Source organism: Castor canadensis, chromosome 13, assembly GCF_047511655.1.
Source record: "Castor canadensis chromosome 13, mCasCan1.hap1v2, whole genome shotgun sequence".
In the NCBI taxonomy this organism is placed as follows: domain Eukaryota; kingdom Metazoa; phylum Chordata; class Mammalia; order Rodentia; family Castoridae; genus Castor; species Castor canadensis.
Genome location: NC_133398.1, coordinates 34,274,401 through 34,301,829, shown reverse-complemented (window position 1 = coordinate 34,301,829; position 27,429 = coordinate 34,274,401). Strand labels below are relative to the sequence as shown.

Sequence of the window (27,429 nt, the reverse complement as noted above, 5' to 3'; positions counted from 1 at the left end):
TGTGTGCAAACTCAGCTGGTTCACAACTTCCAAACCAGCGAGAAATCCTCTTTGCACACAAAAACCAGCAAGAGGTCCTCCTTACACACACATCTGACCTCATCCTACCCCATGTGTTTGAACATGGTTTCCTCCCCACTTCCTTGTCCTCTGGCCCTCTGCTGTTGAGGGCTGTCAAAGAAGGTGGAGCTGGACAGCAGATAATGCAATAGAACAGATTTTATTCAAAACAATTACAAATGGGAAGAAGAAGAGACCTCAGTATAAAACTGGGATCAGTTCCCAATGGAACAAGGACACACTGGATTGATAGCCACAGAGCAGGGTGGGTCTCCATGGATGGAAAATAACTAAGGAACCAACTGGACAGGATTCTTGAAGAAGGCAGGCCAATATGAGCAGACTTTACCCCAGGGTATCCAGGTTGGGGGTTCTCATGTGCTCACTCAGCAGGACTCTTGCTAAAACTGAGTGAACAAAGACAAACCCAAAGGCCAAAGGTCAAGGCCTAGTTGAAGAACTAGAATTCGGAGGAGCCCAAAGACTAGAGCTGGTCAAGTAGGGCCTCTGTCAGGGCTGAGGTCCTGCCTCCCACCTGCCCCACACAGGGCTCAGGTCCACCCAACCCTCAGCTCCTATCCCTGGCTGTCCACCCACCTCAGGGTAACTGGACTTCCCCATGACCCTGACTGGCACAGGCCCACAGACCCCTGGCTATCACCCCATGCACCACACAGGAAGGACTGGCCATGAGCTCCTTAGGACAGGGACAGTGCTTGGTGCTACCCACCTCACCCACTGCAGTGCCCAGCACCTGGTGGTCACTCCATCAAGATCTGTAGAAGGAGGGGAGGGCCTGAGATGAATCCAGGTCACCTGTGGAAATGCCTTCTCTCATCTCTGGACATCTGCTATGGCTTCACTGGGGTCAGCCTACTCAGTACATCCTCACATGCCCAGAAAGAGGCCTGTTCCCAGCAGATCTGGGGAGCATAGGTCCCTGTAGGAAGGGGCAGCAGAATGAATTCAGTCTGCAAGGGCCTCAGGCTCTTTGCATACCCCTCCCTTTAAGGCTGCTGACTTTGTCCTGTCGTACAAAGAAGGTTTTCTGAAACTAAGTGTTCAGGATGCACTGAATCCTAAAAAAAAAAAAAAAAAAGGATCTTAGAGGCCAGGAGCCTCAGGGTGACTACAATGAGAGAAAATGTGATAGCTGGCTCTGTCACCTAAAATATCTGCTAATTCTTCTGGTGTGGCACTATCAGCAACAGTTGACCACGATAACTTCTGCAGCTTTAATCAAATCACTGATTAAAGAGAATTTGTAGTGTCATCTAAAGGGATAGATAGACAGACAGACAGATAGATAGACTTAAAGATCCAGGTGAAAAACAGAGCCAGTCCTGTGCACAACCACTACAGACTACTTATAAGGTAACATCTTGTGGGTTGGAGGCCCCACAATTAACAGTTACACCTAAATGGTCTGGTTGAAAAAAGTAATGAGATTGGTCAAGTACCTTCATGGAATTCACCTTTGTTATGACACAGCTCCCCGATCTACATAGTCTAATAATTTCCTCTACAATAAACAAGGCTGGTCAGTTCTATAGGTCTTATTCTTGGTTAAGTCCATCTAGAAATGGCCACTTTCTTTCTTGACAGTTCAGTCCCCCAAACCCCAAGCAGCCACATTGGGATCACAATTGATTGAGGTTCCTGCTGACCTCCATGGAACACTGCAGCCCTCTGTGGACGGCAGGGAGGGTACATCAGAGAAAGACCTGGCAACCAGGGTGAGCCAGGCAAGCAGACAAGCACCTGCTGGTTCTAGAAGGAGAGAGAACAATGCGTGATGGACATGAGGATGGAAGTGCTGGCTAGTCTAGGCCAGAGGGTGACATTACCCTTCTCTCTCAATTCTGCAATCCCAACAGGTGGCTCTAGAAAATCAAGGCTCCCTCCTTCAATGTGCCTCAGTTCTCTCAGCTGTAAAATGGGGGTAATGGCCAGAGTTCCTGTAGGAATGTAGGCGATGATACCCCTTGATCTCCTGAGGTTCCTTTGAACACCAGACACAAAATCAGAGCTGCACAATGGATAGGGATATGGGCCCCAAGACCAGACTTGGTGGGTTTGAACCCCAGCTTAGTCAGTTACTAACTGAATAACTTCATATAGGTTATTGAATCTTCCTGCGTCTCAGTTTTCTCAATTAAAAAATGGGAGTACCAAGAATGCTTACCTCAAGAAGCAGTCAACTTCCTACCTATAAAGGGCTGGGAACAGAGGCTAAGACTGTGGGATGCATTCGCATTGTGGTGCAATAATAGGGTATCCTGTCATTTCACTCAGACTACTACTGGGTGGAGACAGTCAGCCAGGATCCTGACTTCCAGGGCTTCTGGAGGATCCTGCATGGCTCTAAACAGGAAGAGCTGTGCTGGAGCCAGCCACCAGGGCTGCCCACACAGTCTCGGGTCATCTTCTAAAATACTTGCTGCCCCAGATGGCTTGTCTCCAAAGAAGTCAAAATGGTAGAAAAGCTCGCTGCCGCTGCTGAGCTGCTGCTATACAATTATGATCACAGGCGCCTCACGAAGATCTGGATGCTGTTAAGCTGGCTTCTTTTTTGTTTTTTGTTTTGTTTTGTTTGTTTTGAGACAGGGTCTCACTGCGTAGTCCGGCCTGGCCTGGGACTCACTATGTAGCCCAGGCTGGTCTCAAACTCCTGCCTCCTGCCTTTGCCTCCCTAGGACTGGGATTTCAGGCAGACAGTACCATGCCTGGATAAACTGGCTTCTCCTACACATCTGAACCACCTAAGATAAATAGAAAAGCTTTTTGAGTTATAAGCGTTTGTTTTCTCTGGTAGGCCTCGAATCTCCGCTGACACTCTGCCTTCTGACTTTCACAGGATGAAAGAATCCAGCTGCCCATTTTCTTCCCGAAAAAGTAAATTCCAACTTAAAAACATGAATAGATGACTCAGTCTTGACATCTACTACCCTATTTCTTCCTAAAACCAGAATGAGCTCTACTTAGGCCCCATTATCTTCCCTGCACCACTTCTGCGGCTGACACGCATTCCTTCCTCTCTGCAGACAGCTGCCACAGCAGGACTTCACAGAAAGACTTGATCCCACTGGAGAGTCCATCTTCCCTTTGGTCAAGGGTTTTCAGGACTAGGCTGTTATCAAGTGATGCATAAGATCACCTTAGAAGGGCAGCTGAAGCAGGTGCTTTCCCATTTTACAGGTAAAGAAATGGAGCACAGTGATCCCAGACCAATGCCTTGCCAGACCCATGCCTGTATTTTGAACATGGCCTTCCTTTCCCTGCCACTCACTCAAGCCATTAACTCTCTTTTGCTAAACATCCAAAACTGAGTCTTTGGTAAAAATCCAATTTATTCTTTAAACATCAACTTCTTTATCAGTGCTTGCAAGAAAACCGATGTATTGCTCTGCTCAGAATCTCTTCCATCCAAATGCATTTTAGGAATGGCCCATCATTCTCTGCCCAGAGAAGAAGTAATCTGTGGCAGTCTGTAAAAGGGCTGGAACCTGGCAGGTCTCAAAAGGAAAGCCATTCGTCGCCCCAGCTGGGAAGCAAGAGCTCCATCCTCTCCAGACGGGCTGATTAATCACCAGAATCCAAAATGACAGCAGCCCCCGGCAGTTCTGCTGTCTCCAAAGCCAGGATCTGGCTCTCTAGGGGATAGAGGAAGGGCCCAATCCTTTTCACATATCCTGCCACACTTAGCGGAGACAGGTGCTGAGGACCAGCACAGTGTGTGGCTGCCCCCATGACACAAAGGGAGCCTCTTCTGCAACTGGCCTGGCTGCCCAGCAGCCTAACGGGATGGGGGTGGGGAGGCGGGTGGGGGAGCAGGCCCAGGGAAGCCAACTCCAGTCTCACCCAGCATAGCTAGGCCACTGTTGCATTACTCCAGCTCGGCCCACTGCACCTCTGCTTCCTTCATGAAGAAAGCCATTAAGAGAAACAGAAGGCTGACTGCCTCCATTACGTCCACCTACAGACCCAGCTAAGAGTAAGCTTTAAGATCACTCCCGGGCCTTCTTCACAGCCCGAATCATGTTTTCCCCTATTAAAATTAGCATGATCTCCTGGCAGACACACTCGCCAATCTAAGCGATGTCACACAAGCTGGGTTCTATTCCCATTCAGCATTTTTAGGCAACCATGGTGGGCTTTGGGGGACACTGCACTCATTGTAGACTCACAGATACCAAACCCACTGCTCTGTTGTGTGATGGAAAAACAGCTGGATGAGTTACAGAGCTTGTAAATTACAGGGCTTGTCCAAAGCCACCCTGAGGAAGTACAAAACCGGACTGAACTCCACCTTCTTTCCCCTGCACCCTAAGCTTGATGGTGTCCCTGTCCAGCTCCCAGGTGACTTGAGGGTGTATCCTCCAGCTGGAGCAAGCAGGAAGCCTCTGCTGACAGCAAGTTTAGATGAGTAGCCATTGATTGAGGTGTGCTTTCAGACCTGCAGGTGGGGGGCGGGGGGTCACCAGGCCTTTCAGCTATCTCTCCTCGATGGTTCCTGTGGCCTGTCAGCATGTGCAGCCACATCTGAATGGCCCCCTCAAGGCCTACCTCTTGACCTTTACTGACCAGTTCCTTCCTTCCATGTGGCTCTGCCACATCTTCTACCTGCTGTCCTTCCTGGCCAGCTCAGAGGTCACCCACTGTGGGTCCCTTCCCCTTCCTCTGTGCACCTGTAGCCCTTACATGAGCCTCTGCCCAGGAGCCATCTGCCTCACCTCCTTCACTTTTTGACTCCTCCAGCACTTCCTATGTGTTCGACAGTGCCAAAGTCTGAAGCAAACATTCACGGACTACAGCTACCCTCAGAGGAAGGCACCATCATTATCAACCCAGCATATGGACAAGAACACTGGGCACAGGAGATGCAGCAGCTTGCAGAAACGACCAAGCTCGGTGCCATTCTTTCTATGGTCACTTCTCACATGTGCAGTGCCCATATTGTTCTGGGTCCTCAAGGGTGGGAGTGACGTTCAAGTCATGTCAGGATGTCCAGAGCCTGGCATGAGTCAAAAGATGCTCTGTGTCGATCTTCCTGAATGTCCAACATTCAGCTGTCCTGTTGGACCAGCTGGTGGTGACCTGCAGTATGGATACTAGTCCACCAAACTTCCGGGGTGCTTTGAGCACCTGCGCCTATCACCTTTGGCAGCCTTTCCTGACAAGCTTAGGCCAATAAAGTAAGAAGACAACCCTGGGGCACAGGCCTCCTTCTCCAGGGCCCCTCACTCAAGGCTGGGCTGGAGCCCAGCCAGAAACTGAGGGCTGCAGCTCTCAGCTTTGATCCAGCCTGACACAGCTACTCTGCAATGACAGGCAGGAGCTGGGGCTCCAGCATCAGTTACTGTCACTTCACCAATCTTGCCCTCTACACCCCACACTCTGGCCACACTGCAAGCCAAAGGCCCCCTTTCCTGCCAGTAGGGCTGTGTTTCCACTACAGAAGCATCCTAACAACTTCACATGCCAGAGGGAGGGTGGGCATTGAGTCTCATCCTTCCCCAACTACCCCTGAGACCATGTGGCCTGTTCCTCAGCAGCCACACAGCTTCCTGACAGACTGGGAAGGGCCTTCTTGCACATCATGAGTGCAGAGCCAGACCAGAGCCCTGGCCTTGTTCCCACTACACTCTCCTCCCAGGACCATGAGGCCTGGCTTTGTAACTGTCCCAGGAAAAGACCAAAGTGACTTGTACTAAAACACAATGGAAGGGGCTCAGACTTGAAACCAGAGCTCACCCACCACCCTCAGAGGCCTGTTCTGCAACTTCCCACCCCATTGAAGTGTGGCCCACTCTAGTTGAGTAGCATCTGCTGAACACCCACTGGGCACCAGGTCCATCTGCTGTATCTGGTTCATCCTCCAAACAAGTCAACTTGCCTGCTGTCAGACCCTTCACATGTGTGGCAGGGCAACAGGCTGGAGGAAGACACTCAGCAGGGCTGAGGGTCAAATCTGTGCTCCCAGTTCAAAACCAGGCTCTTCCTACTCCACCTTGCCAATTCTTGGGGACATATCTGAACATCTGACAGCACCTGGCACAGGGCCCAGTACACAGAAGAGGCTCAGTAGGGAACTGTCACTTTGCTCTCCCCATGGCAGAGCCACAAGTATGGGGTTAGGGCAGCCAGAGTGAAACCAAACTGGTGGCCTAAAAGTTCAGCATCCAAAAGACCATGGCCAGGGCTTTTCTGAGCTGACAACTGATGCCCCCAACCTCTCAGGCCAGGCCCATCATTTCTATGCTCTGTTTCCAAACTCAGAGGTCTCCACCAAACACTTGCACATCTTCTGGGGAACAGTCAAGCTCCTTCTGGAGAAAACAGAAAACATTGGCTCAGCATACAGCCATCCCAGCTGCCCACTCCCAAGCTGCCATAAACTGGACCAACCTGGCATTTTTCCAACTGGTGTGCTAGGCTCTACCCCAGCCGCCAAACCACACAACCCCCTATAATTGAGAACTGGACCCCTACTGCCAGGTCAGACCCAAACCATTGCTTACGTCAGATAGCCTTACCAACTTCCATGACCCCAAGTGCCTGCCCTGAAACCCTTAATCCAAAATCCGGCTGTGGGTGATCTGGGCTTGACCCTGCCAAAGGTGACAGGTGACTGCTGAAGACATCTGACAGGTGAGAGGAGAGTGTGTCAGTTGCTCCTCCTTCTAGGTGCTTCAGTAAGACAGCCTATTAGGGTCACCAAACCTCAGTCACTGTGCCACGGCTTCCACAGTGTTAAAATCTACCATTACAAACTCCTACATTGGGAGGTTAAGTGAATCACTCATGTGAATAGCCTCTCTCTGTCTCTATAAAGATGTTATTGCAAACACCCAATGGTCCTGAGAGAACAACCTAGAATTAATTATTCTTTGTGTATAGTTCAGATATATCTTGTATCTGTACCTCTTTAGAGCCTTTTAAAGTCCTTTCATCTTAATATCTCTCTCCTCTCTCTGTCTCTCTCATTTCTACAACAGCTCCATGAAGAAGTGGTATGGGTGTTATTTTTCCCCTTTTACAGATCAATGTCTAGGTCAAGGCCATCCACTGGAGAACACCAGGGTCAGGTCATGTTCAGAACTCTGTCCATTGAACCACTGAACTACCTTCCCTATAAACTAAAAGATCTGGCTCTGAATCCTAACAGGAAGTATGTCCTCCTCACCAGAACACCAGAACATTCTCACACTTTCAAAGCAAAGGCTCAACTAGAACAGTCCGCTCCTCACAGGTGCCTTGCGATGTCACCTCCCTCTGCTCCATTAGGAGGCCCAGTTGTGATTTTATCCAAAAGTGTGATTTTTGCAATGCGTTTAGTGCTGCTCACGCAAAACACATTTGCTGAGTACTAACAATGGGCTGGGGCCATGCTAGGTGCCCAGACAGAGGCCTTCATTCACACACAAAGGTCCCAGAGCACCTTCCTGAGTGTGGGATCCTACAGGCACAAAACATGACATGCGTGTCCTTGTGGGCTGGGCCAACTCACAGCCAGGTAGCCAGCAGTAACAAAACAGAGCTATATGTACTTCACTAGAGACAACAGCCAGCCCTGAGGGCCAGGCAGTCACCAGTGAGCTCTCAGTGCCCCTCAAGCCCTTCCAGAGATGGCTGGGGTTTAGCTACAGCCCTTAACCTAGAAAACCTGTTCAAGGAAGCTCAGCCACAGATCACAACATCTTCCTTGGCCTCAAACACATATTCCCCTCTGAAATGAGAACCAGTTTCTATGTAACTGTATAGCAGCTTGAATTTTCATAAGCACTATAATAAAATTTAATAGGAGTCATCCCAATGTGGTCCCCTGTGCTCAGAAGGTTTCATGTCAGCCCTTACATTAATCCCCATTTCACATACAGGGAAACTGAGGCTTGGGAAGCAGGCAGCACATACATGCATAGGTTGTCTGACTCCAAATGTCTTTCCAGATGAGAGACTCTTGGGGTGGGAGTGGGGGGGTTGATGACAGAGGGAAAGGAAAGGCCACTGAAGGGTGAAGAGGATAGAAGTATGCTATATACATATGATGACAGAGTAATGAAGCCACCTAACACAGTTTGAAAGAGGGGTAAGGATAGAGGAAGAATGGGAATATAATGGAGAGGGTGAACTTGCTCAAGATACACTGCACACAGTACAGAATTATCACAATGAAATCCCCTCATATTATCAACACATGATAATTCAAAATATAAAATTTAAAAACAACAAAAATGTCCTTCCATACTTCCCAGCTGTCTCCCCCAGATACTTTCAGTCTTCATGTATTCCCTAAGTATTGAGCACCTGCTGTGTGCTGTAAAGTGTACTGGATGCTATGAGGAGCCAAAACACATCAGCTCCTGCACTCAGAGAGTTCACAGTCCCCTGGAGACTGACATCAATCAAAGAACCCAACAAATGTCAAGTTGCACTGTGATGAGCACCAGAGAAGTTCATAGTTCTTAGAGAAAATGTGCTATGGGACTGGGGCCGTTCCAAGTCCAGGAGGACAGAGAAAGCAGGCTTGAACTGGTATCAAGAATGAATAAAGGTGGCAAAGCATTCCAGACAGCAGAAGCATCTTGTGCAAAGGCCCTGTGTAGGTGGCAAGGACCATGTGTCTGGGCCCAGAGGAAGAAGAGGACAGGTGGTCAGCAGCGACTGGGAGTAGACAAGGAAGACCCCAGAGGGCCTCCAAGGCCATGGGAGAAGGTTGCTCCTATTCTCTGAAGAGTATAGAGCAGAGAGCCCCCTAAGCAGAGTGCTAGGCCAGTGGTTCTGTACCTGAGGTACCCAGGACAGTAAAGGACAGCCCCCATACCTGTCCTAGACTCACCTGAACCATCTCACTTTCCTGCCACATGGGAATGACTCCTGAGCAGCCTCCCCTGTGCCTCCTAGAGCTCAGCTGTATTGATCCATGTGTGCGTGCCTGGTAACACTTCCAGAGCCTGTGTGCGCTTAGCCAGTGCTTAGCGAAGTCAGCCTAGATGGACACAGAGACCCCTGCTGCCCTGCAGATGATCCCAGTGTAACACAAGACATGCACAGACACAAACACTAACACCCAAGGAAACACTACAGGAGGTGACAAGTTCCATAGGTGCAAGCCAGGTGTTGTAGGCAGATATACTCAAAGTGAGTAGGCTGCAGAGCTGGGGGAGCGTGGCTGAGTGGGTGGGCAGGGAAATAGGAGAGGGTGGGGGCTGAATTAGAGGGAGCCGAAAGCAGCTGGGTGAAAGTGAAGAGGGAAAAACTGCATGGGCCCCTGGTGCAGCTTGCTCTTGCTGTTACGGGTGCAAGGCAACTGTGGGGTAGATGACCATACTTGGCTCTCTCCACCTAAGGTGCACACCTCTACAGCAGACCCTCCAGACTCTAATCCCACCTCCCACGTGTGGTCTGTAATGCTACAAAAGTCACTTATCCTTTCTCAGGTCATTTGGAAAATGAGGATAACAGTGCCCAACCCCACCAGCCTGCAGTGAGGATTAAATGAAGGGACCACAGACAGCACTTGACCTGGGCACAGCACACGGTAAATGCTAGCAGAAGAGGAGTCAGTCTTGCTCTATTCTCTCTTCCTTCTTCTATCCACTTGCAACTAAACGTCCCTGTTTTCTTCGTTTCTGACAATGTTAGAAGTGCTCCCTGGGCCTCCCAATGCTTCTAAAATTCCCAGAGTTCTCAAGGGGGCTTAGAAGGGTCCACTGAGCCCCACGGAACACTAGAGCAACAGGTGAGAAGGTTCCTCCCACCACCAACCCCCCCATCAAAGTCAAGGCGCTCTTTGAGCTGGGCTGATGAGGGCATTACCATGGGCTCTGGTTGTATGCCTCAGAGTGAGTGTCCAGGTCTCCGGCTGCCAGTTAAAGCCCTGAGACAATTGTGGGCATTTTTAGAAAAGCTTCTTTGAATGGGTCATCCTAGAAACAAAGCGGTTTGGAGAATACAGCAATGATTATTATAAGTATGGCTGTTGCTTTCAAAATCAGTTCCCTCTGAGGAAAGTCAAGTGGATCATAAGCAGAGTGTGAAAATATCATTTTCTATGTGCCACCTCCTGACCCTGCACCACGAGAGCTGCAATAATGCATCACTCCACAAAGTCCTTCTTTGGCTAGATTCTATCAGAACACTGACTGATGGGTTCTTGCCAAATGGCAGGAGACGGGGTCGGCTTCAGCCAGCAGCCATGGGCACTGATGAAGACAGATGAGTCCATTTACTTCATACCTTGGATACACCACTAATTTTCTAGATGACAATGACACTTCATCCTTCCAGCAACATAGAAAAGTGGAAAATTGGCAAAAAGAATTCCCCAATCAGTGCACAAAGGTATCAAAATAATCATGCCTCACACTTAGGCAAGAATTTTCAGATTCAAACCCTAGCTCATAACCAATTAACTCTTCCTTTACCCATGATTCTAACAAAAGTTGGTTATCTGATTTGTGGTCCAGATCTATTCCGTTTACCATCAGGGAGATGATTGCCTTCAGGCTAAGCTACCCCCAGTGCCTGAGACAGTACAGACCAGAGAGAGAGAAAGAATAGATGCTTCCAGCCCTGATCCTGGAGGAAGTCTTGCTATTTAGGGGCTCCAGGTTACCTCTTTTCTCACGATGCCCAGACCTGACACCAGACCACCTGACTTACCCAAGGCTAATGACTTGGGTTCATTCCTACAATGTCTTCTAGGACCAGAGCCCAGTCCTGCCTTGGCTGGTTCACATGTCCTCTGGAAGTGGGAGGAGGATATCAGAACCTAGCTCCTAAGCCTTCCATTATAGCATCGCTCCAATAATCTGACCTGCTAAACCCAGAATACCTTTCTCCCACTGCAGCGTTTCTTCTTAGAAGATGTTATGCCTGTTTGTCAGAGAAGAGGAGAATGACATCACCTTGGCACATAATTTTCTATTTGGACATCCTTCAAGTATCATTTCCTTTTTTCATACCCCCAAAAGCATCAAATAATAACCCCAAAGAGTGAAGAAAGAGGAGGCAGGGTGCTCACTTCACATGGCTTGGCACACAAAACACTTCCTCCATGTGTCACAACTTCACTCGTTAATCCTCTTAGAACTGGACAGCTGGAATCCAGGCTTTTAGATCTATTTGTTTGTTTGATAAATATTTACGGAGCTACTGCTCTGTGCCTGGCCCTGAGAAGGTGCCTGTGGTGGGGTGGGGTGGGGGGAGCACAGAGCCAGACCCGCCTTGGTCTGCCCTCTTGGTGCTGAGGATGAGAGATCCTCAACCCCAGCTGCAGTTCACAGAGATAGCGAAGGTGTCCCTATCTGGAAACTAATTGCACATTAGGATCCAAGCCACTGACCTCCTCTAGACTTCTCACTCTGACATCTTCCACCTGGCACACCTGTTCCTCTCTATGTAGTCAGGTACAGAGAGGAAGGCATTGCACCAGCCTCACAGCGAGACCTGTTGTTATATAACCACAGAGAAGAAGAAGAAAACAAAGTAGCAGATGTAATGCAGCTGCTCATAGGGCAAACTATGCCAGTTCATTTTCTCACCTTCCTAGAACCAAAATAAATAACCAGAAAAGAAAGAGATAAGAACTTGGTTTACAGTTAAGTTCCTCTCCCAGACGGCATGGAGAATGGCCAAGCAGGTGCCTGGAGGGGGGATGGCCTTCCTCAGCCACCTCTGCTGAGGCCAGATGGCACTATGTGTGAGTGTGTCTGTCTGTCCTGACCACCTGGTGGTAGACACTAAGCTCCTCAAGGGTAGCATTGCCTCTCCTCCAGGTCTGAATCCCAGAGCCTCACACAGGGCCTGGCAGAAGGTTCTCTCCACCTGTGTGTGTGGTCCCAAGGCACTCCAGCAGGACAGGCTATGTTCAGGGTGGCCAGCTTGGGTGAGGGGACACTCTATCACCTTTGAGGAGGGAGCCAAGAAGAGGAGGTGTGATCAATCCACATGGCTCTCATTTCAAGATGCCATCTCCCAATGCAGATTCTAAAGACCTAACATTAGACTCCCTACGGACAGTCTTTGCTCCAGAAGTCCCCACCAGTTTGGCCAAGACTTCTGAGAGCTGTCCCTCAGCCTGAAATTCCTCCCACCCAACTGAACCCCACACACAGGTGTCAGAACAGCAGCATGGTCTGGGCAGTTCCCTACTTATTATCGTTCACAGGCATGGTCCTCAAGCTCTCCGACACTTGTAAGTCTACATTGCCATCTTTCTGAAGGACCCAAAATGACAAGTGTCCATGACATCCATGTGCTCTTCTATTTTTCTCAGCCTCCTTTGAAGTCAGGGTGATCTTATTTCTTGGCCAATGAAATAAGATCAGAAATAATACGTGTCTCTTCCAAGTAAAGGTGGTCAAAACCCAATGTTCAAATCCCATGATTCCTTCTTATCAACACCTTCTTGAAGGTGGGAGAGTCACGCATGAAAGCAGCCTGTATCCCCATGTTGCCACTTGGAGGAGAGCCACCCAGGACAGCCTCACACACACAATATTGCATGTGAGCCGAATACAAACTTACATTTTAAGCAACAGAGATTGCAGGACTTGTCTGGGAATGCAGCATGGCCTAGTCCACCCTAACTGACAGCAGGCATAGCTCCTATATACTTATTTCCTTATTACCTCTGTCTGCACAGCCATCTCAGAATTGCTGCTAATTTCCCTGCTGAGATCTCAGGACTCCATGCACAGGTAGGGAAAGCCAAGTGCACAAGAGGTTAAAACTCCAGCTCAACACCGATCACTAAATAGGCCCTTGGTGTACCTGTTCCCCACTCACCCCCCCGCCACATCCCGTCCCTTTTCAAAAGGATTTGAGGGCAGAGGTGTGCCCACGGGTGCCTTTCTAGGTCTGGGAAATCGGTGGGGGGCCAGCACAGCCAAGGCACTGCCCTCATTTAGAGGAGCTCAGGGGTTGGCAGCCAACTTCATCCTGGTATATGAAGGCACTTGAGCCCTGCAGTAGGGAGGATGAAGACCCAGGGCGGGTAGTCCAGGTGAACCATCCTGTGAGATACTAACTAAGAAAGCAGCCTGACTCCCCTCCGGTTCAGTTCAGCAAACGTTCACGCATGCCCACTGCAAGCCTAGCATTGTCAGGCCCTGCAAGTAAGACTGGCCCTGCTCACAGGAAGGTACAGCCTGGCAGGGGAGAAGAGAGCAACAGGGCTGTGACAGGAGACAGGGCAAGAGCCATACTGTATGACACACATCAATGAAGACCTCAGTGTTTATGTCCTCTGTCCCCAGCACCCTTCTCAGCCACACAGCATCAGAAAACGAGATGATGGAAAACACGACCTTATATTTACATCATGTTGGAATTTCCCCATCCATTCTATCTCTTATTTCAGCCCTGTAGGGTCAGCATAATTATCCTGGCTTTATTCAGAAATAATGGCAATGGTAACAAAAGAGCTGCAAATATTTACCAATCCTCACTGGGGTACCAATATTGATGAGACTGTCCTACCTGTACCCTCTCATCTGTTCCTCACCTATCTACTCCCCTAGCCCTCCTTTATGGATGGAGAAATGAGCAACCTGACTTGCCCAAGGTCACCAAGCAGGTAACTGGCACCTGCATGGGATCCAAACCCCAGTCTCCTGACCCTGAAGCTGGGCTCATCCCACAGGTACCAGGTGAGCTCGTGCTGACACCTGGAAGAGCTGCCAGGGCAAGGGAGGTTGGCAGCTTCACCTCAGCAGGCTGCTCCCATTCCCTGAGAGTGCTGCTGGGGACATATACCGCTCCCAGGCCACTGTCCCTCCCTTGTGGCCCTGCAGGTCTCAGCGCTGCCCCTTCTCCATCTCCATTCAGGTCCTAGCATTTCTCCTTGCAGCTACAACAGCTTCCCAGTCTCCAGGCTCACTCTGTCTACATTCAGCCTCCACTTTCATACCAGCCTCCATCATATCACTCTCAGAGTCAGAGCCCTCCCTGGGTCCTCACACCCAACTTTCTTGATGTACATTCAAGACCAACCACACCTAGCCCCAGGCTGCCTCTCTCTGTTCAAATGCTGCCCTCAGATAAAAGCACATCACACACACCTCACATCATGCTACCTCCTACCTTTTGATCTTGGGGACCCTTCACAGGATCCCCCTCCATTTCTGAGGACCCAGGCCTTTCTGTGTTCACATTAGACTCATCCTTCTAGGCCTCCCCGGGCCCATTTATCTAAATGTCCTGGCATCTATCTTCTCCTTCACCCTAGCATTTCCCAAGTCCTGCGTTTGTAGATGTCTGGGACCAGACCCTCCTTGCATCCACATCCCATTAACAGTCTTTGATTTCCTTCCAGACATCTCTGTATCCGTGTGTTTGGGTGGAGCTGACCTAATCTGCCCTCAGGATAGGCTGGCACATGTCTCAGTCCTGGCCCATGAGTGCAAAGTGATTGGCTTGAGGATGAACACATGACCCAGTTCAAGCCAACGAGATCTGAGCCTGGGACTTCTGCTGAAACAGTTGGGAAAGAAACACTCTTCTTACTGGGAGTTTCTAAACTGGGAGTATGCAAACCTACAGCTGTGAGAGGCCATCTGTGCCACCACGTGGGGACAGCCTGCCCCAGAGTGAAGCCGACAGGAAATCAGAGCCAAGATGCAGAGAGGGAGATATTTTTAAAGATCTCATTTGGGCCTCTGGATTGAGCCATGCCTGAATACAGCACACTACAGGTTTTTTTCTGTGATAGGAGCCAGTAAAATTTGGGTTTTTGCAGTAAGATTCGTAAACATGACATTTAGTAAAGGCCAGGCTTCGTGCTGGGCATTGGGGATACAACCACAAAGATGTGCACCTCATCCTTAAAGACAGAGCTCATGTTATCTTTTTATTTTTAAAAACAGCTGTGTTGATGCGATTCACACAGTACAACACTCACTCTTTGGGGATAGAGGAGTCCATGTTTTTCAGTATAGTCACAGAATCACGCAGCCATCCCCACTCTCATTTTCTAACGTGAATTGAAAATGACGGTGGTGTTCCTGTCCTGGTCGCTATTCACCAGTTGCCTTTCTCAAACTAGGGTTGTGGTTTACACGTTTCTGCAGCACAGTAACTGCAGCAGGGGCTCAGCAAACACTGCCAGAGCTATGCTCAGCCCCCGAGGAAGCTCAGCCTCCACCTCCAGGTGTTTGGATCTCTTCTGAAGCATGATTCTCAAGAGAACAGATATTTGGCAATGCCACTCAGGAGAACAGCATGCTCATCAATCACTGGGCTTGCTCCACGTTTTCTAAGCATCAGGGTGGTCTTCCTGAGAACTGTGCTCCTTTGGCTTTCTGACCTTTCCTTTAGTCTTTACAGAATGTTTTAAAACAGTAACAAGTGGAATGTAAATGATTAAATATCTATGTACCCATGGGTAGAATAGTATATAGCCACTAAAAATCATCTTTACAAAAAAAGGATTTGAGCACATGGGGAAATGCTCATGACACAATGGTAACTAAGTGAAACAAATATTACAATGCACATAGTAGAATAATTCAAGTGCATCACATAGCAAACACTGACACCTGTTAGGAGATAGTCCTAATTATTTTTGTATAGGTAGATTATAATCAATTATTCTCTTTATAATCACGTCAGAAACCACTAACATTAGTTTTAAACTCATTCCCTGGTTATTATTTTATATTACTAAGGTGATTAACAAAGAATAAGAAACAACCACACGGAGAACATTTCTGAATCTCCCATAAAACTTTTCTTAAAAAACAAAAAAGAAAGAAATTTTTCCTTTAGAGTTTTTAAAATCAAACACACAAGTAGTGTAATCACCAAGTTCGCCTTTTTACTTAGACTTCTGGGAAACTCAGAGCAAAAAATTTAATACATAAAATGCAATAATCATTTCAGCCCAGTATGGTGACTAGCATGCATCATTGTAGGTCCTAATACTTCCTTTAATCTATAATTCCAGTGTCTTCCTCGAGTTTTTATGTATGCAAATGTTCCTTGGAATACACACACAAGCATCTGCTGAGATGATTTGCTGTGACTCCAGAGACACAGAGATTCTGACAGACAGGTGACCTGTGATGCTTCATTTTCACAAACCTGTGGCTTTGAGTTCTTTGGAAGTTGAACTGTTTTTTCTAATCACAGTAGAGAGTCCAACCTAGATAAATCCAAGCAGGAGGCTCCTTTGTTGAGGCAGCCTTCCTCAGAGACCATTCCTTGCTAAATCTCCATCTTTTTTGTAGGCTGTGGGGCCCAAGGTCCATCTTGGTTCCTCAGAGTCACTGACCTTTGAGGCCACTGAATGACAACAGATGTTAACAAAGCCAACCAAAATCTGTCCACCACATTCATCCTGCATTCAAGTCCTCTCACAGTAAGTGACACCAGTGGCAAGTAATCAGGCTGTGCCCGCAATCCACAAACACAACCCATCTGAATCAACCAGGTCCACACTTCCAAACAAGCCACAAACACCTTTCAGATTGCCCTGGATTTTGCTGTGCACTAAACAGACTGATCCCTCCTTCCTCTGGCTCAGAAGGGAAAATAGTATCTCTACTTTAAAGACAAGGTCACCTGAAATAAGTAATTATATCACCTGTCAGCCAGAGTTCCCTTTTCTGGTAATAACTTCCCTGACTCTCCATGAGATTTCAAAAGCAAGCAGAAGAGAGTAGCACTCTTCATATTTCAGTTGTGACCACATTATCCCTCCTAAAGCCACAGGCATCTTACTGGTGAATTCACACCACATGAAAATGAACGCAGGGAGGCAGAATCTTTTCTCTAGGGCTTACAGCACGCCAAACTGTGGTGGGCTGAGCCTGCTTGCTCAAGACATCTTCCTGTAAGCCCCGTATCACCACCCTGCAGGGTATATAAGCGTCCCACTGTTTTAGATGTGCACCTACAGACTAGACAGAGTAGAGACCTCGCTCAAGGTCACCAGGGACAAGGTAACCAGTTTCTGAGTGTTGAATCCTGGTCCACCCACCCCCAAAGCCCTGGGTGGGGTCCTTTCAAAGGGCTAGAGACTTTCTCTGTTTGCATGGTTCTGAAATTATCCTCCGTCCTTCTCACACTTTCCTAAATACTCGTTCCCAAAAGCTGATATGCCTCTCTCTGATTTCCTCATCCTCTTCACTTTGGGCCCTTTCACTCAGAAAGTCAATCAAGACACACTTGACAAATAAACCGTGAAAGCTTTGAACCAAGCGCCAGCCACTCTGCCACCACAAACAGGCTAATAGGAAAACTCTTTCAGGAAAGCTTTCGAAAAAGGTCGGGAATTGATGGTGAAAACATTAGGCCGCTGACAATACTTGGTGATGATGCAAGCAGGGCTATCCTGGCTACAAATGTTTTTGTCTCCCAAGAACCGGCTCTCCCATGCCCCTCTCCAGAAGGATATGTACCGAAGCAACAAGGAAACGGTGCCAAGAAGACGTGCTTCGGTGTAAGTGCATGGCTGTCGCTGTTTATGAGTGCTGAACGGGTACTCCCAGAGAACTTCAAAGGCTAGGGCAAAGATGAGGGCGACAGGAATGACATTCGGAAATGATTTCACACCCGGTTAGCCCTGTACAGCCAGACAGCGTGCATCCTCCTGGGGCAGAGGAGCCTCTCTGCCTACAGCAGCTTGCGCGCACTGCTGCCAAATGCCACCGGTTCCTTCACCTTTTATTTACAGCGCAGAGCAAGCTGGTTTCTCCGTGAAGCGGGGGAGGTGGGGAATAAGATACAATCCACAGTCTGCTCTTTCCCCAGGGACATAAAAGGGTCAGCTAGAGGAAGAAGCAAAGCCCAGGTTGCACCACAAGCGCAGTAGCGCGATCCTCCTCTCCGGGCGCGGGGGATGGGTGGGGTCTGTACCTTGGCTCCAACAGTACCGCCAGGGGAGCCCCAGGAAGCCGGGGTCAAGTCCAGCGCCTTGGCCGTGCTTGGCGCGATGGAACAGGCGCCAACAGAGCGCACGGCACAGGAAATCACTGCCCCCTTCAGGCCGCATCTCAGAGGCTGCGGCCGGAGCCTAGGGGCTCCCTTAGTCCGGAAAAAAACTCGCAAACCCGACCTTGCGCGGACGGCTATTGCTCCTCCAGGCCCATCTCGCGCCCTAGCTCCGGGGCGGGCAGTGAAGGTCCGTGCTGAGGCTTCAGGCGGAACCCAAACCCAAGACATGGGGAGGGCTCTTGGGCTTGAAAGCTTTTGGTTCTCCGGCTCGGCTCGGAGAAGGAGGCCGGAAGGAGAAGCCCTCTGCTTCTCTCCAAGTCCGTGCCCCCGCTACTAGGGCGCTTCAAGTCTGCACTTGGATTAACTGCGCCTGCTGTGGCTGCGCGGCTCGAACACCACCACGCGTCCGGGCGAGACCTGCCAGGACAACCTCTGAGCAACTAACCCCAGAAGGGTCTCCTCATAAAACCTCTCGGGCTACAGGCAGCGCCGGGCACATCCAGGCAGCGCCGGGCACATCCAGGCAGCAGCGCTGCAGAGCCGGAGACCCCACGCCTACCAGCGAGGTGCGGACTCTGAGCTTCTGGCGCGCACCACAGCCTAGCCCTGCTGTGCGCTCGGGCCCTTGGAGTCCCAGAGCCCTCTGGACCTCAAAACGCGTCCTGGCCATTTGGTGAACTGTGAGCAGACCCGTGGCCCCTCCAGCCCCGGCTGGCCCAGTTTGCAGTCAATGCGCCCGTTCCTCCCACCTGGCACCCCAGCCCTACTAGTAGCACCTGTGCAGGGGCAACCACTGCAGGCCTTTAGCCCCCACTTCTCCAGTCTTTCTCTGGTCAAAGGAGGTCCTAGTCTTACACACACACACACACACACACACACACACGCACGCACACAATCCCAGAGGAAGAGGATCCTCGACAAATCTGGGTACCAGCCATGCCAGCCAAGCCCAGCAGGACCCCGGGGATGAGCACTGAGCACCAGCCCGCGGTGTCCTGAGCAGGTGCGGGCGGGTTAATCGCGACTCTGGCCAAAGGCTGGGAGCATGCCTCTGTCCAACAGTCCCCGCCGCCCCCGGAGCCCCGACGGCACCGGCGGCCAGACACTCACCTCGGTGTCGTAGAGCCGCAGGTCGAGGAAGTAGGGGCGCAGGAGTGACTCGTTGCGGATCTGCTCGATGGCCAGTTCCACGGCGGGAAGCACGCCGCGCCCGATGCTGCCCTTGGCCACCTCCTTGGTTAACGGCATGAGGCCCATGATGGAGAGCGGCGGGCTGCTGGGCGGCGGCCGGGGGGCGCCCCGCGCCCAGCCCCAGGCTCCGGGCGCCAGTGGCAGCAGCAGCGACAGCAGCAGGAGCAGCAGCAGGCGCGCGGGCGGCGGCGGCGGCGGCGGTGGCGGCGGCCCGGGCTGCCCGGAGCTCCGCGGGGAAGCCATGCCGCGCCGCGGGCTGCGGGCGCCGGCTCACTCGGCCCGCATGGCCTGGCCTGGCCCGGCCCGCCGCCCGGCGCCAAGCTCTCCCTGCGGCGCCCGCGCAATGGCGCCGGCCCGGGCCCCGGCTCCGGCTCGGGCTCGGGCTCCTGCTCGCTCAGAACGGCCGCGGCGGCGGCGGCGGCAGCGTCGGCGCCCGTGACGGATCAATCACGCCGGGAAGGGGTGGGAGCGAGCAGAGTGCAGGAGGCGGGGAGAGAGCGAGCGAGCAAACGCTGGGTGGGGGGGGGGCGGCGTCTCGGCGCTCGCCTCTCTCCGGCGCGGCCGCCCCGCACCGGGCTGCCTCCGTCCGCCCCCGTGCGCACTCTGAGCCGCTCTCCCGCCGCGAGCTGCTAGGCGGCAGCCCCTGGAGCCCGGCCGGGGGAGGGCGGACGGCAGGAAACGCGGGAGGCGAAGGCGAGGCTGCTCAGCGGCGGCTCGAGCCGCCTCCAGGGATGGGGACGGGCCGTGCGCGCCGGGGGAGGGGGAGGCGCTGGCGCTGCGGCGGTCGCGGGGAGGGCAGTCTTCCCAGCACACGCACACATGCGCCCCCGGCCCTCCGCACCGGCTGCCGCTGCCCACCGACCGCCGGGGACCTGAGCACCCGGCGACAGCGATCGCGGGAACCAGGACCGCGCGCTGGCACGCGCAGGGGCCGCTGCCTCTTTCGCTCCACGCTTCCTGTAGCACCTGCACGGCGGTTTGGGACTGCTTCTCGGAGGGGAAATCTGGGCAGGCAAATGTTCCACCGAGACTTCTATTGGCACCCGCAGCCTGCGCTCTTCTGTGTCTGCTCCTCCGGCACCCGGAGGCCCTGACCGAGTCCGGAGGGTTGCCGAAGATACCTGCCGGGACTCAAAAGCCCCTTGATGCTAGGATGTCAGATCCTCAGGGCCTTGGCAGAGGACACCCTCCTCCCCATCAGACTCAGCATCCACCTTTAGCCAATAGCAGGCGAGGGCTGGGATGCGAACCTTGCGGGCGCTATCGCCCCCTCCAGGCACTTGACCTCCCGGCGTCCCCACTCACAGAGGGCCCCGCCCTAGAACTCTCCCCTGAGTGGGGGAGCTCTGTCCTAAGGCCATCAAGGGGCCGCGCGCCCCTGGATTTGGCTTTTTCTCCTCCAGGTCGCATGGCCACATTGGCTAACCTCAGGCAAAGCCGTGCCGGGCCAGATGTGTCTAAATGGGATGACTTAAGACCTTAGGTCCCGTGTGCCTTTCCATGAAGATGGGCATTGTGCTCATTAAACTGTAAAACTTCAGGGACCGAAGGACACAGTGGAACATCACATCACAGAACATCCTTGAGCCTGAACCAAGTGTTGTGGTCTGTACCCACGACCTTGTGACAAGGGTAGGAGTTTAACCTTCACTGGGCACTTGCTACCTCACAATGTAACCCTTACAACAGCCCTATTCACCACTACTCTATGGGTGAATACGCGGATGGGATCTGTAGCTTGACAAGTGCACAGAGCTACTTAAAGGAACACTGGAACCCAGAGTCAGAGGGGCTCTCTGTACTCCATGGATGTGCAAATCGAGGGCCCTTGCAGGAGAGGCACTGCGCTGTCTTGGTTGCTCTGGATCTTGTTCCCTCCCGGCATTTGCTGGGAGGTAGACCAGAGGATGGCCACAGAACTACTCTGGAGTAAGGCAGGGCTGGATTATCAGGAAGCAGGGAGACTAGAGCAGAGGCTGAGCAGAGCTGATGGAGAGTACCTTGGACAGCGCCAGAAAAGCAAGCCAAACACTCCTTGCCCCAACTCCTCTTTCTAGGCTTCTGTAGGCATCACCTCCCAGGCTTCCCTCAGAGTTTCCAACTCCCCAAGCTGGAGGGTTTGCATGAACATAGCTCATCTGATCATCTCCACCCCCTACCCCAAAATGGTCCACAGGTCAGTGTAGCCCCAGGTGCTCACTCAACCGTCTCACTTACTCTCTCAGACATCCTCCAGTCACAGGCTCTGACACCTACCCTTCCTCAGCTCTTCAGCTCAAGTTTCTGAGTGAGCATTTTCACTTTTTTTTTCCTTAGTCATTTGTGTTTTCCTTATAAACTATGCCAATACAAAGTATCCACCTACATCTGTGAATAAGCTAAAAACTGAGAGAACTTTGCCTGATATTTACTAAGGGGTTGAAGGCCCTGCCTGGCCACCTGCCCTTCAGCCCCTCTGTTTCTGCTTATGGGGTGACCTGGCCCCCCAGGCACATGTCCCAGGACCAGCCTGATTGAAGGAGTGCCAGCCTCCCTGCCCATCAGTCTGGCTCCAAGCCAAGTTCAGATCTCATGCTCCACTTTGCATGCCTGGGCATCCCCTGGCTCTGAGCTCTGGCCCTGGACTCCTGTTCCAGCATGGGTAACTGGTCCCTGCTGTGCCTCCTGGGCCTGAGTTCCTCCCCTGATCACCAACCTAGAATCCACATTCCTCAGGCACTGAAGTCTAGCTTCTTTTATTTCAACAGCCAGTGCTTGGGAGGGCATCCTCCATACTGGGCATCATCCTAGGTACTAAGGATGCAGGAGTGAACATCCCAGCCATAAATCACTGTCCTTGTAGAACTGACATTCTAGTGGAGAGAGACAATAGGTAGGAAGAAAAAGCATTTCAGTTTGTCAGTTTATGAAAAGTGCCATGGAGAATAATATAGCAGGAAAGAGGATGGAGACTGGTAAGGCCAGGCTGAAATCTGAAATAAGGAGATCAGGAGAGAGCACACTGAGGCAACTTCTCAGCAGTAACTAACCTTAGGAAGAAGCCTCTGCAAGGGCAGAAGCCATGGGACAGGAGTGTGCCAGGAAGAGTGTGACTAGTGCACAGTGAGCAAGTGGAAAGTAGTAGGACCCAAGGTCAAAGGCAGGAGAGATGCTGTGAGGGCTTTGACCATATAGGATGAAATGGGGAGGCTATAGAGCTGACTAAGACCATGGCCTGAGCTATTTTAACAGGATCACACTGACAGTTGAGCTGAGATCCACTAGGGGGAAGAAAAGGAGAGAAGCAGGTGTACCAGCTAGGAGGCTATTACAACAGGCCACATTTGATGGCAAGAACCAGGGTACGAGCAGAGGAGATAAGAATTATCTAGAGTTATAATTGCTCTTATTACTAATGGGGATAGAATGCATTGGCCAAGTCCCCAGACGGTGGAAACGCTTGATTGTGCTCCTCTACCTTCCAAGAGATGCAACAGAGACTTAGGAAACAGCACACTATGGGCTGCACCGCCAGAACACGATGAAACGTCAGGGTCAGCTGGGTCTGCATGGCTTAAAGTCTTATCTTCCTCCCGGTCACCTAATCCTAGCCATCCCTTCTCCCCTGTGAATAGAAGTCTGTTACGTGTCTCCAAACATCAGCTTAGAGATGGGCTTGTGTTTGGAGCAGTGGGACTATCGGTACACAGAAGCTAACCTCCCCAAGCACTACCCCATTATCTGCTCCGTGTCTGTACTGAGCTTGCTGACCTCCACCACATCAGTTGGGATTGCTCAGCTCTGCCCCACCCCTGGCAACTTCCTATCCCAAGAATGCACCCAAACCCAATCCCATGCCTGCCTCTGCTCTCACTTCCAACAGCAGCCAGGTCTGCTTTTACTCTTTTTCTTTAAAAAGCAGTCTAAGCCGTTTTTGCAAACATCCCCCATGTATTTCTTGTTCATGTTTACATTGAAATGTTTCTTTCAATCAAATAGCTCAGCTGCTTTTTAAATGCATTGTTTTACATCACTTCTTTTTTGTAATGGATAAGTCATGAATGATGGCTCCAAAAAAGATTAGTTGAATGAATCTAAGTAGCTTTTTCTTTTTCCCAAGGCATGTTTTTTAAACTGAAAAACCGGGTTTCAGGCATCAAGTGTGGTCTGGTGACATGCTCGAGTAACAATAATAGCTACCATTTATTAACCGCCCACCTACTCTGTGCCAGACACCTTGGTATGCATCATCCTAGTCCTCATGACTGCCTCAAAAATGGGTGTTAGTAGCCTAGTTTTGCAAATTAAGGGACTGAGGTCTAGATTGGTGAACTGATTGCCCAGCAATACTAAGCAAAGCATCAAGAGGGCCCAGTCCATTTGTCCAACCCAAACTCCTGCATCTGCCTCTATTCCACTTGCCCTTGAGGATGCCCTGTCTGACTGTAGAGGAAAATCCTAGAGAGGAAAAGAACACTGCTGAAGATCAAGGAGAAGGAAGACAAGTTGGCTAGGTTCCCCAATGAATGAAGGATGAGTCTGGGTCTCCTGGGTTACCCCAGAATTCACTCCTATGATCACACTCACACACACACACACAATGATGGCATCAATCTGTTGAAGAAGACAAAGCCCTAGTGGCCTGATCGCCTCTCATTCGGCTCCACCCCCTAGCATTGGGGATCACATACACAACATAGGCTTCTGGGAGATAAGTTTAAACCATAGCAGCTGGACAGGCCCTGAATGGGCACAGGCGGGAAGTTTAGCTTACAATCAGGTGGTCTCCAGAAGACACAGACAGGCAAAGGGGCTGAAAGCCTCTCTCATGTAGAAATTTCACAAACAATAAGATCTTTGGCAAAGGGAGCCAAGGACAGAGAAGAGGCACACTTGCAACAGAGCCTTAGGTGGGGAAGGAGCCGAGAAAGACAGGTCCAGCCACCTGTCCAACACATGTGTTCCTCCTTCCCCTTTGGGGCAATGGTGAGTTTGGAGCCAGTCTGGGATTCAAATCTGGCTTACCAGTTACCAGTGATGAGACTCTGGGTATGTCGCTTACCCTCCTGAGTTTTGGTTCCCTCATCTGTGAAATGAGGGTGGTAATGGTTGCTCCTTCACAGGGTCATCATGAGGATTCAAATAACTACTGTTAATTTCTGTGAGCACTGACATGTGCCAGTGGCTGGCACTTTAGACGCAATGAATTCCCTCATTAACGAAGATGTTGCTTGTAAAGCACTTAGCACAGTTCTAAGCACTTACAAGGCATGCAATAAATAATAATAATACCACCAAAGATGGCAAGATCAAAGCCTGCTGACGTTCCCACTCCACTATTTGACAGATGAAGTTTTTGTTCTTTTTTTCCTGAGGTGCCACCAAAGTCACCTGTCCTATGGCTTTTTTCCCTGCATCCTAATCTGCCCCTGGATTGTTTGATGCCCCCTTCATCCAAGGTAGTCTGTCATCAGAGACAACTTGCAGGCATCCCCTACTGGCCCACCCCAGCCAAGTCTTCTCTTCCCTCGGGAGACCCTTCCCTGACTACTAGAATGCCCAGGAAACACCAGAACTAACCACAAAACACCCCATCTGGGCCAATAAGCATGCACAACAGCAGGACCAGCCCTCTGTGCTCAGGCCTCAAGCTGCTATCCAGTTATCCACATTTTGCTAGCAACCCCATCATCCGTTCATTCCTAGGAAGCTTGTGGTGCTCTGAGAACCTAGGCTTGTTTTCTCTGAGGTTGTTGCTGCTGTTTCCGGTGAACAGCAAGCCAGATCTCTCTAGCCCAGTTTGTCAGCAGTTGAATTTGGGGACCTATGAACAGGATTGGACCATTTCACCAGCAATTACATCCTGACTTACCCCCTGCTGAGGACATCCTGCAAGGTAGATCTGCAGTCTCTCCTATTCACCATCGCCTTGGTTAATGTCACTGTTATTGAACAATCTGATTTTCTTTCTTGTCATAAAGCATTGGTCAAAATGTCAAAATCACAGCCCTCTGACTGCCCACACTGGGGTCCTCTGCCCCCTCTGGTCCTGGGCTTAAACCTAATAAAGCTTCCCCCAACTTCCACATCCTGCCACCCGTTTCTCCACCTTCACTGCCAGAATATTATGACAACTCTTGTTGGCATCTTGCTAAAACCCTGACACATGCTGTCTCAGGGTTTCTCTGACAGCCTCATCAATAGAAGTGAGCATCACTGGTTGGTTCTTGGGGAGCACGCACCCACGCCTGGGGAGTGCCCCTTTCCTCTGCATGATCAGTTCTCTAATATTGCTGAGGGTCAACACCCAAATCCCTGATTGCTAAGACGCCCTTACCCCTGCTGCACGCCACCGCCTGGTCCTTCCTTTCACTCATCTCCTGAGCTCCTGAAGCACTCAGGAGCTCTCTCTGGATTCCCTCCATGGTCTCCTGGCCAGTCCTGACCAATGCTTAACCAGGTGCTTCTAGCTGCCCTCAGAATCTCCTCCTCTTCCTTTTTTTTTTTTTTTTCTCTCAGTACTGAGACTTGACCTTGGGTCCTGCACCTTGAGCCACTCCACCAGCCCATTTTTGTGATGGTCTTTTTTTGAGATAGGGTCTCATGAACTATTTGCCTGGGCTGGCTTTGAACCACAATCCTCCTGATCTCTGCCTACTGAGTAGCTAGGATTACAGGTGTGAGCCACTGGTACCCAGCTCTCCTCCTCTTTTGTTTCTCTCTAAATCATGAGGGCTCCACTAGGTTCTGTTCACTGGTCATTCTCCACTGAAATATCAAGAGGGCCCCTGGACGCAAGATGGTTCTGCATTCTTGCTTGATGTAAATGGAATCACTGCCTGTCCTCCTTTGCATCTGGCTTCTTTCACTCACCACTATGTAAGATTCATTCACGTTGTGGTGTGTGGTTGTGGATCCTCTATTCTCACAGCAGTACGGCAGCCTTAGCCTTTTCCATCTGACATTCTCACGCAGATCTATGTGTAGGGTTTTCTCCCCACTCACCACCAACCTGGCTGTTGCAACAGTCTAACCTATATTTCTGCCTTGATTCTTCATTTGTTCCTGCCTAGTCTTCATTTATTCTGTCAAATGGACCTGTTCATGAGAGTCATGTCATTCCTGAGCTCAACACCTTCTGTGGCTCCCTATCACCACAGGGCACAAACTCCCAAGCCTGATATTGGAGGCTAATTACAATGTGGCATCCATGTTTCCAGATTAATTGCCCAGCTCTCTCCCCACACCTGGATTCTAACTACTTAGAATAGCTTAGCTGGTCCCTCATCTACCTGCCTGCATTCCTCTGCTCATGCTTGCCTTCCACCTGGAATGTTCTTCCTACTTTTTCTCCCACTGCAAAATCCTCCAAGACCCAGATCAACATCACCTCCCCTGCATCACCTCCTCCAGTCACTCCGTAGACATAATTGTTCCCTTCTCTCAGCTCGTGCTGAGGCTTGGCTCCTGCTGAGAGATAACACTTATCACTTCTTTAAAAGTTAATTACCACATTTCACCATCCTGAGACACACGTTCTTACGCATCTCGGGGATCAGGGTGCCTTTGTCCTTGATGGCACCTTAGAATTGGAAGTGTTGGGTTTTTTTTTTTTCACTTCTTGGTGAAAAAAAAAAAGACTTCTTGGTCTCAGAGTCACTTGAAATACAGCATTTTGTTTTTACCTCAGTAGATTCTAGAATGGTATTCTGGAACCACATTGTGCTATATAGACAGATGTCCACAACTCTGGGTCCCATTCCACGTGCAACATGACAGGTACACACACACAGAAAGCAGTGCCTATTTGTTGAGTGAAGAAGTGTGCTCCATGCATTACATGAGCACCTTTGCAGGTGCTCAAGTGCAGGGGTGGGATGTGGTCATCATGAGTGAGTTTCTTCAACAGAAGGAGGTGATGGCCCTTCCTCTGGGGTGCTGAAGGCAGATGGCAGTGGGGGAAGGCTGGAATCAGTCATGGAGGCTCTTCCTTACAGTTGGCTGTCAGCTTGTGGGGAAGTCACATAGGGCTAATTTAATGCTGAATCCTTGATCAGCAAAGCAAGCTTCAATTATAGCATCATTCCTAGGGGGTAAATGTGATTTGCTTTCCAAGGATCTGATTTACAGCCCAGTTTTCAGGAACACACTGTGATAGGATACAGCCCATCCTATTGCATACTCTTGTTCCAAGCTTCTCTCTTTGAATAGCAGCGAGTCTTAATTTGCTTTTTCCTAATAAAATTAAGTATTCCTCCT

The 27,429-nt window shown here is 50.5% G+C and overlaps 1 protein-coding gene across 1 annotated transcript in view; it reads right to left on the bottom strand.

The window, feature by feature from the left end:
* Gabbr2 (gamma-aminobutyric acid type B receptor subunit 2) overlaps positions 1–19,434 on the bottom strand; it is a 342,858-nt gene extending 323,424 nt beyond the window's left edge. Inside the window, exon 1 of the mRNA XM_074051393.1 lies at positions 19,111–19,434. Within this exon, the coding sequence (XP_073907494.1) occupies positions 19,111–19,434 (324 nt within the window). The remainder of the gene's footprint in view (positions 1–19,110) is intronic.
* Positions 19,435–27,429: the final 7,995 nt, after the last annotated feature.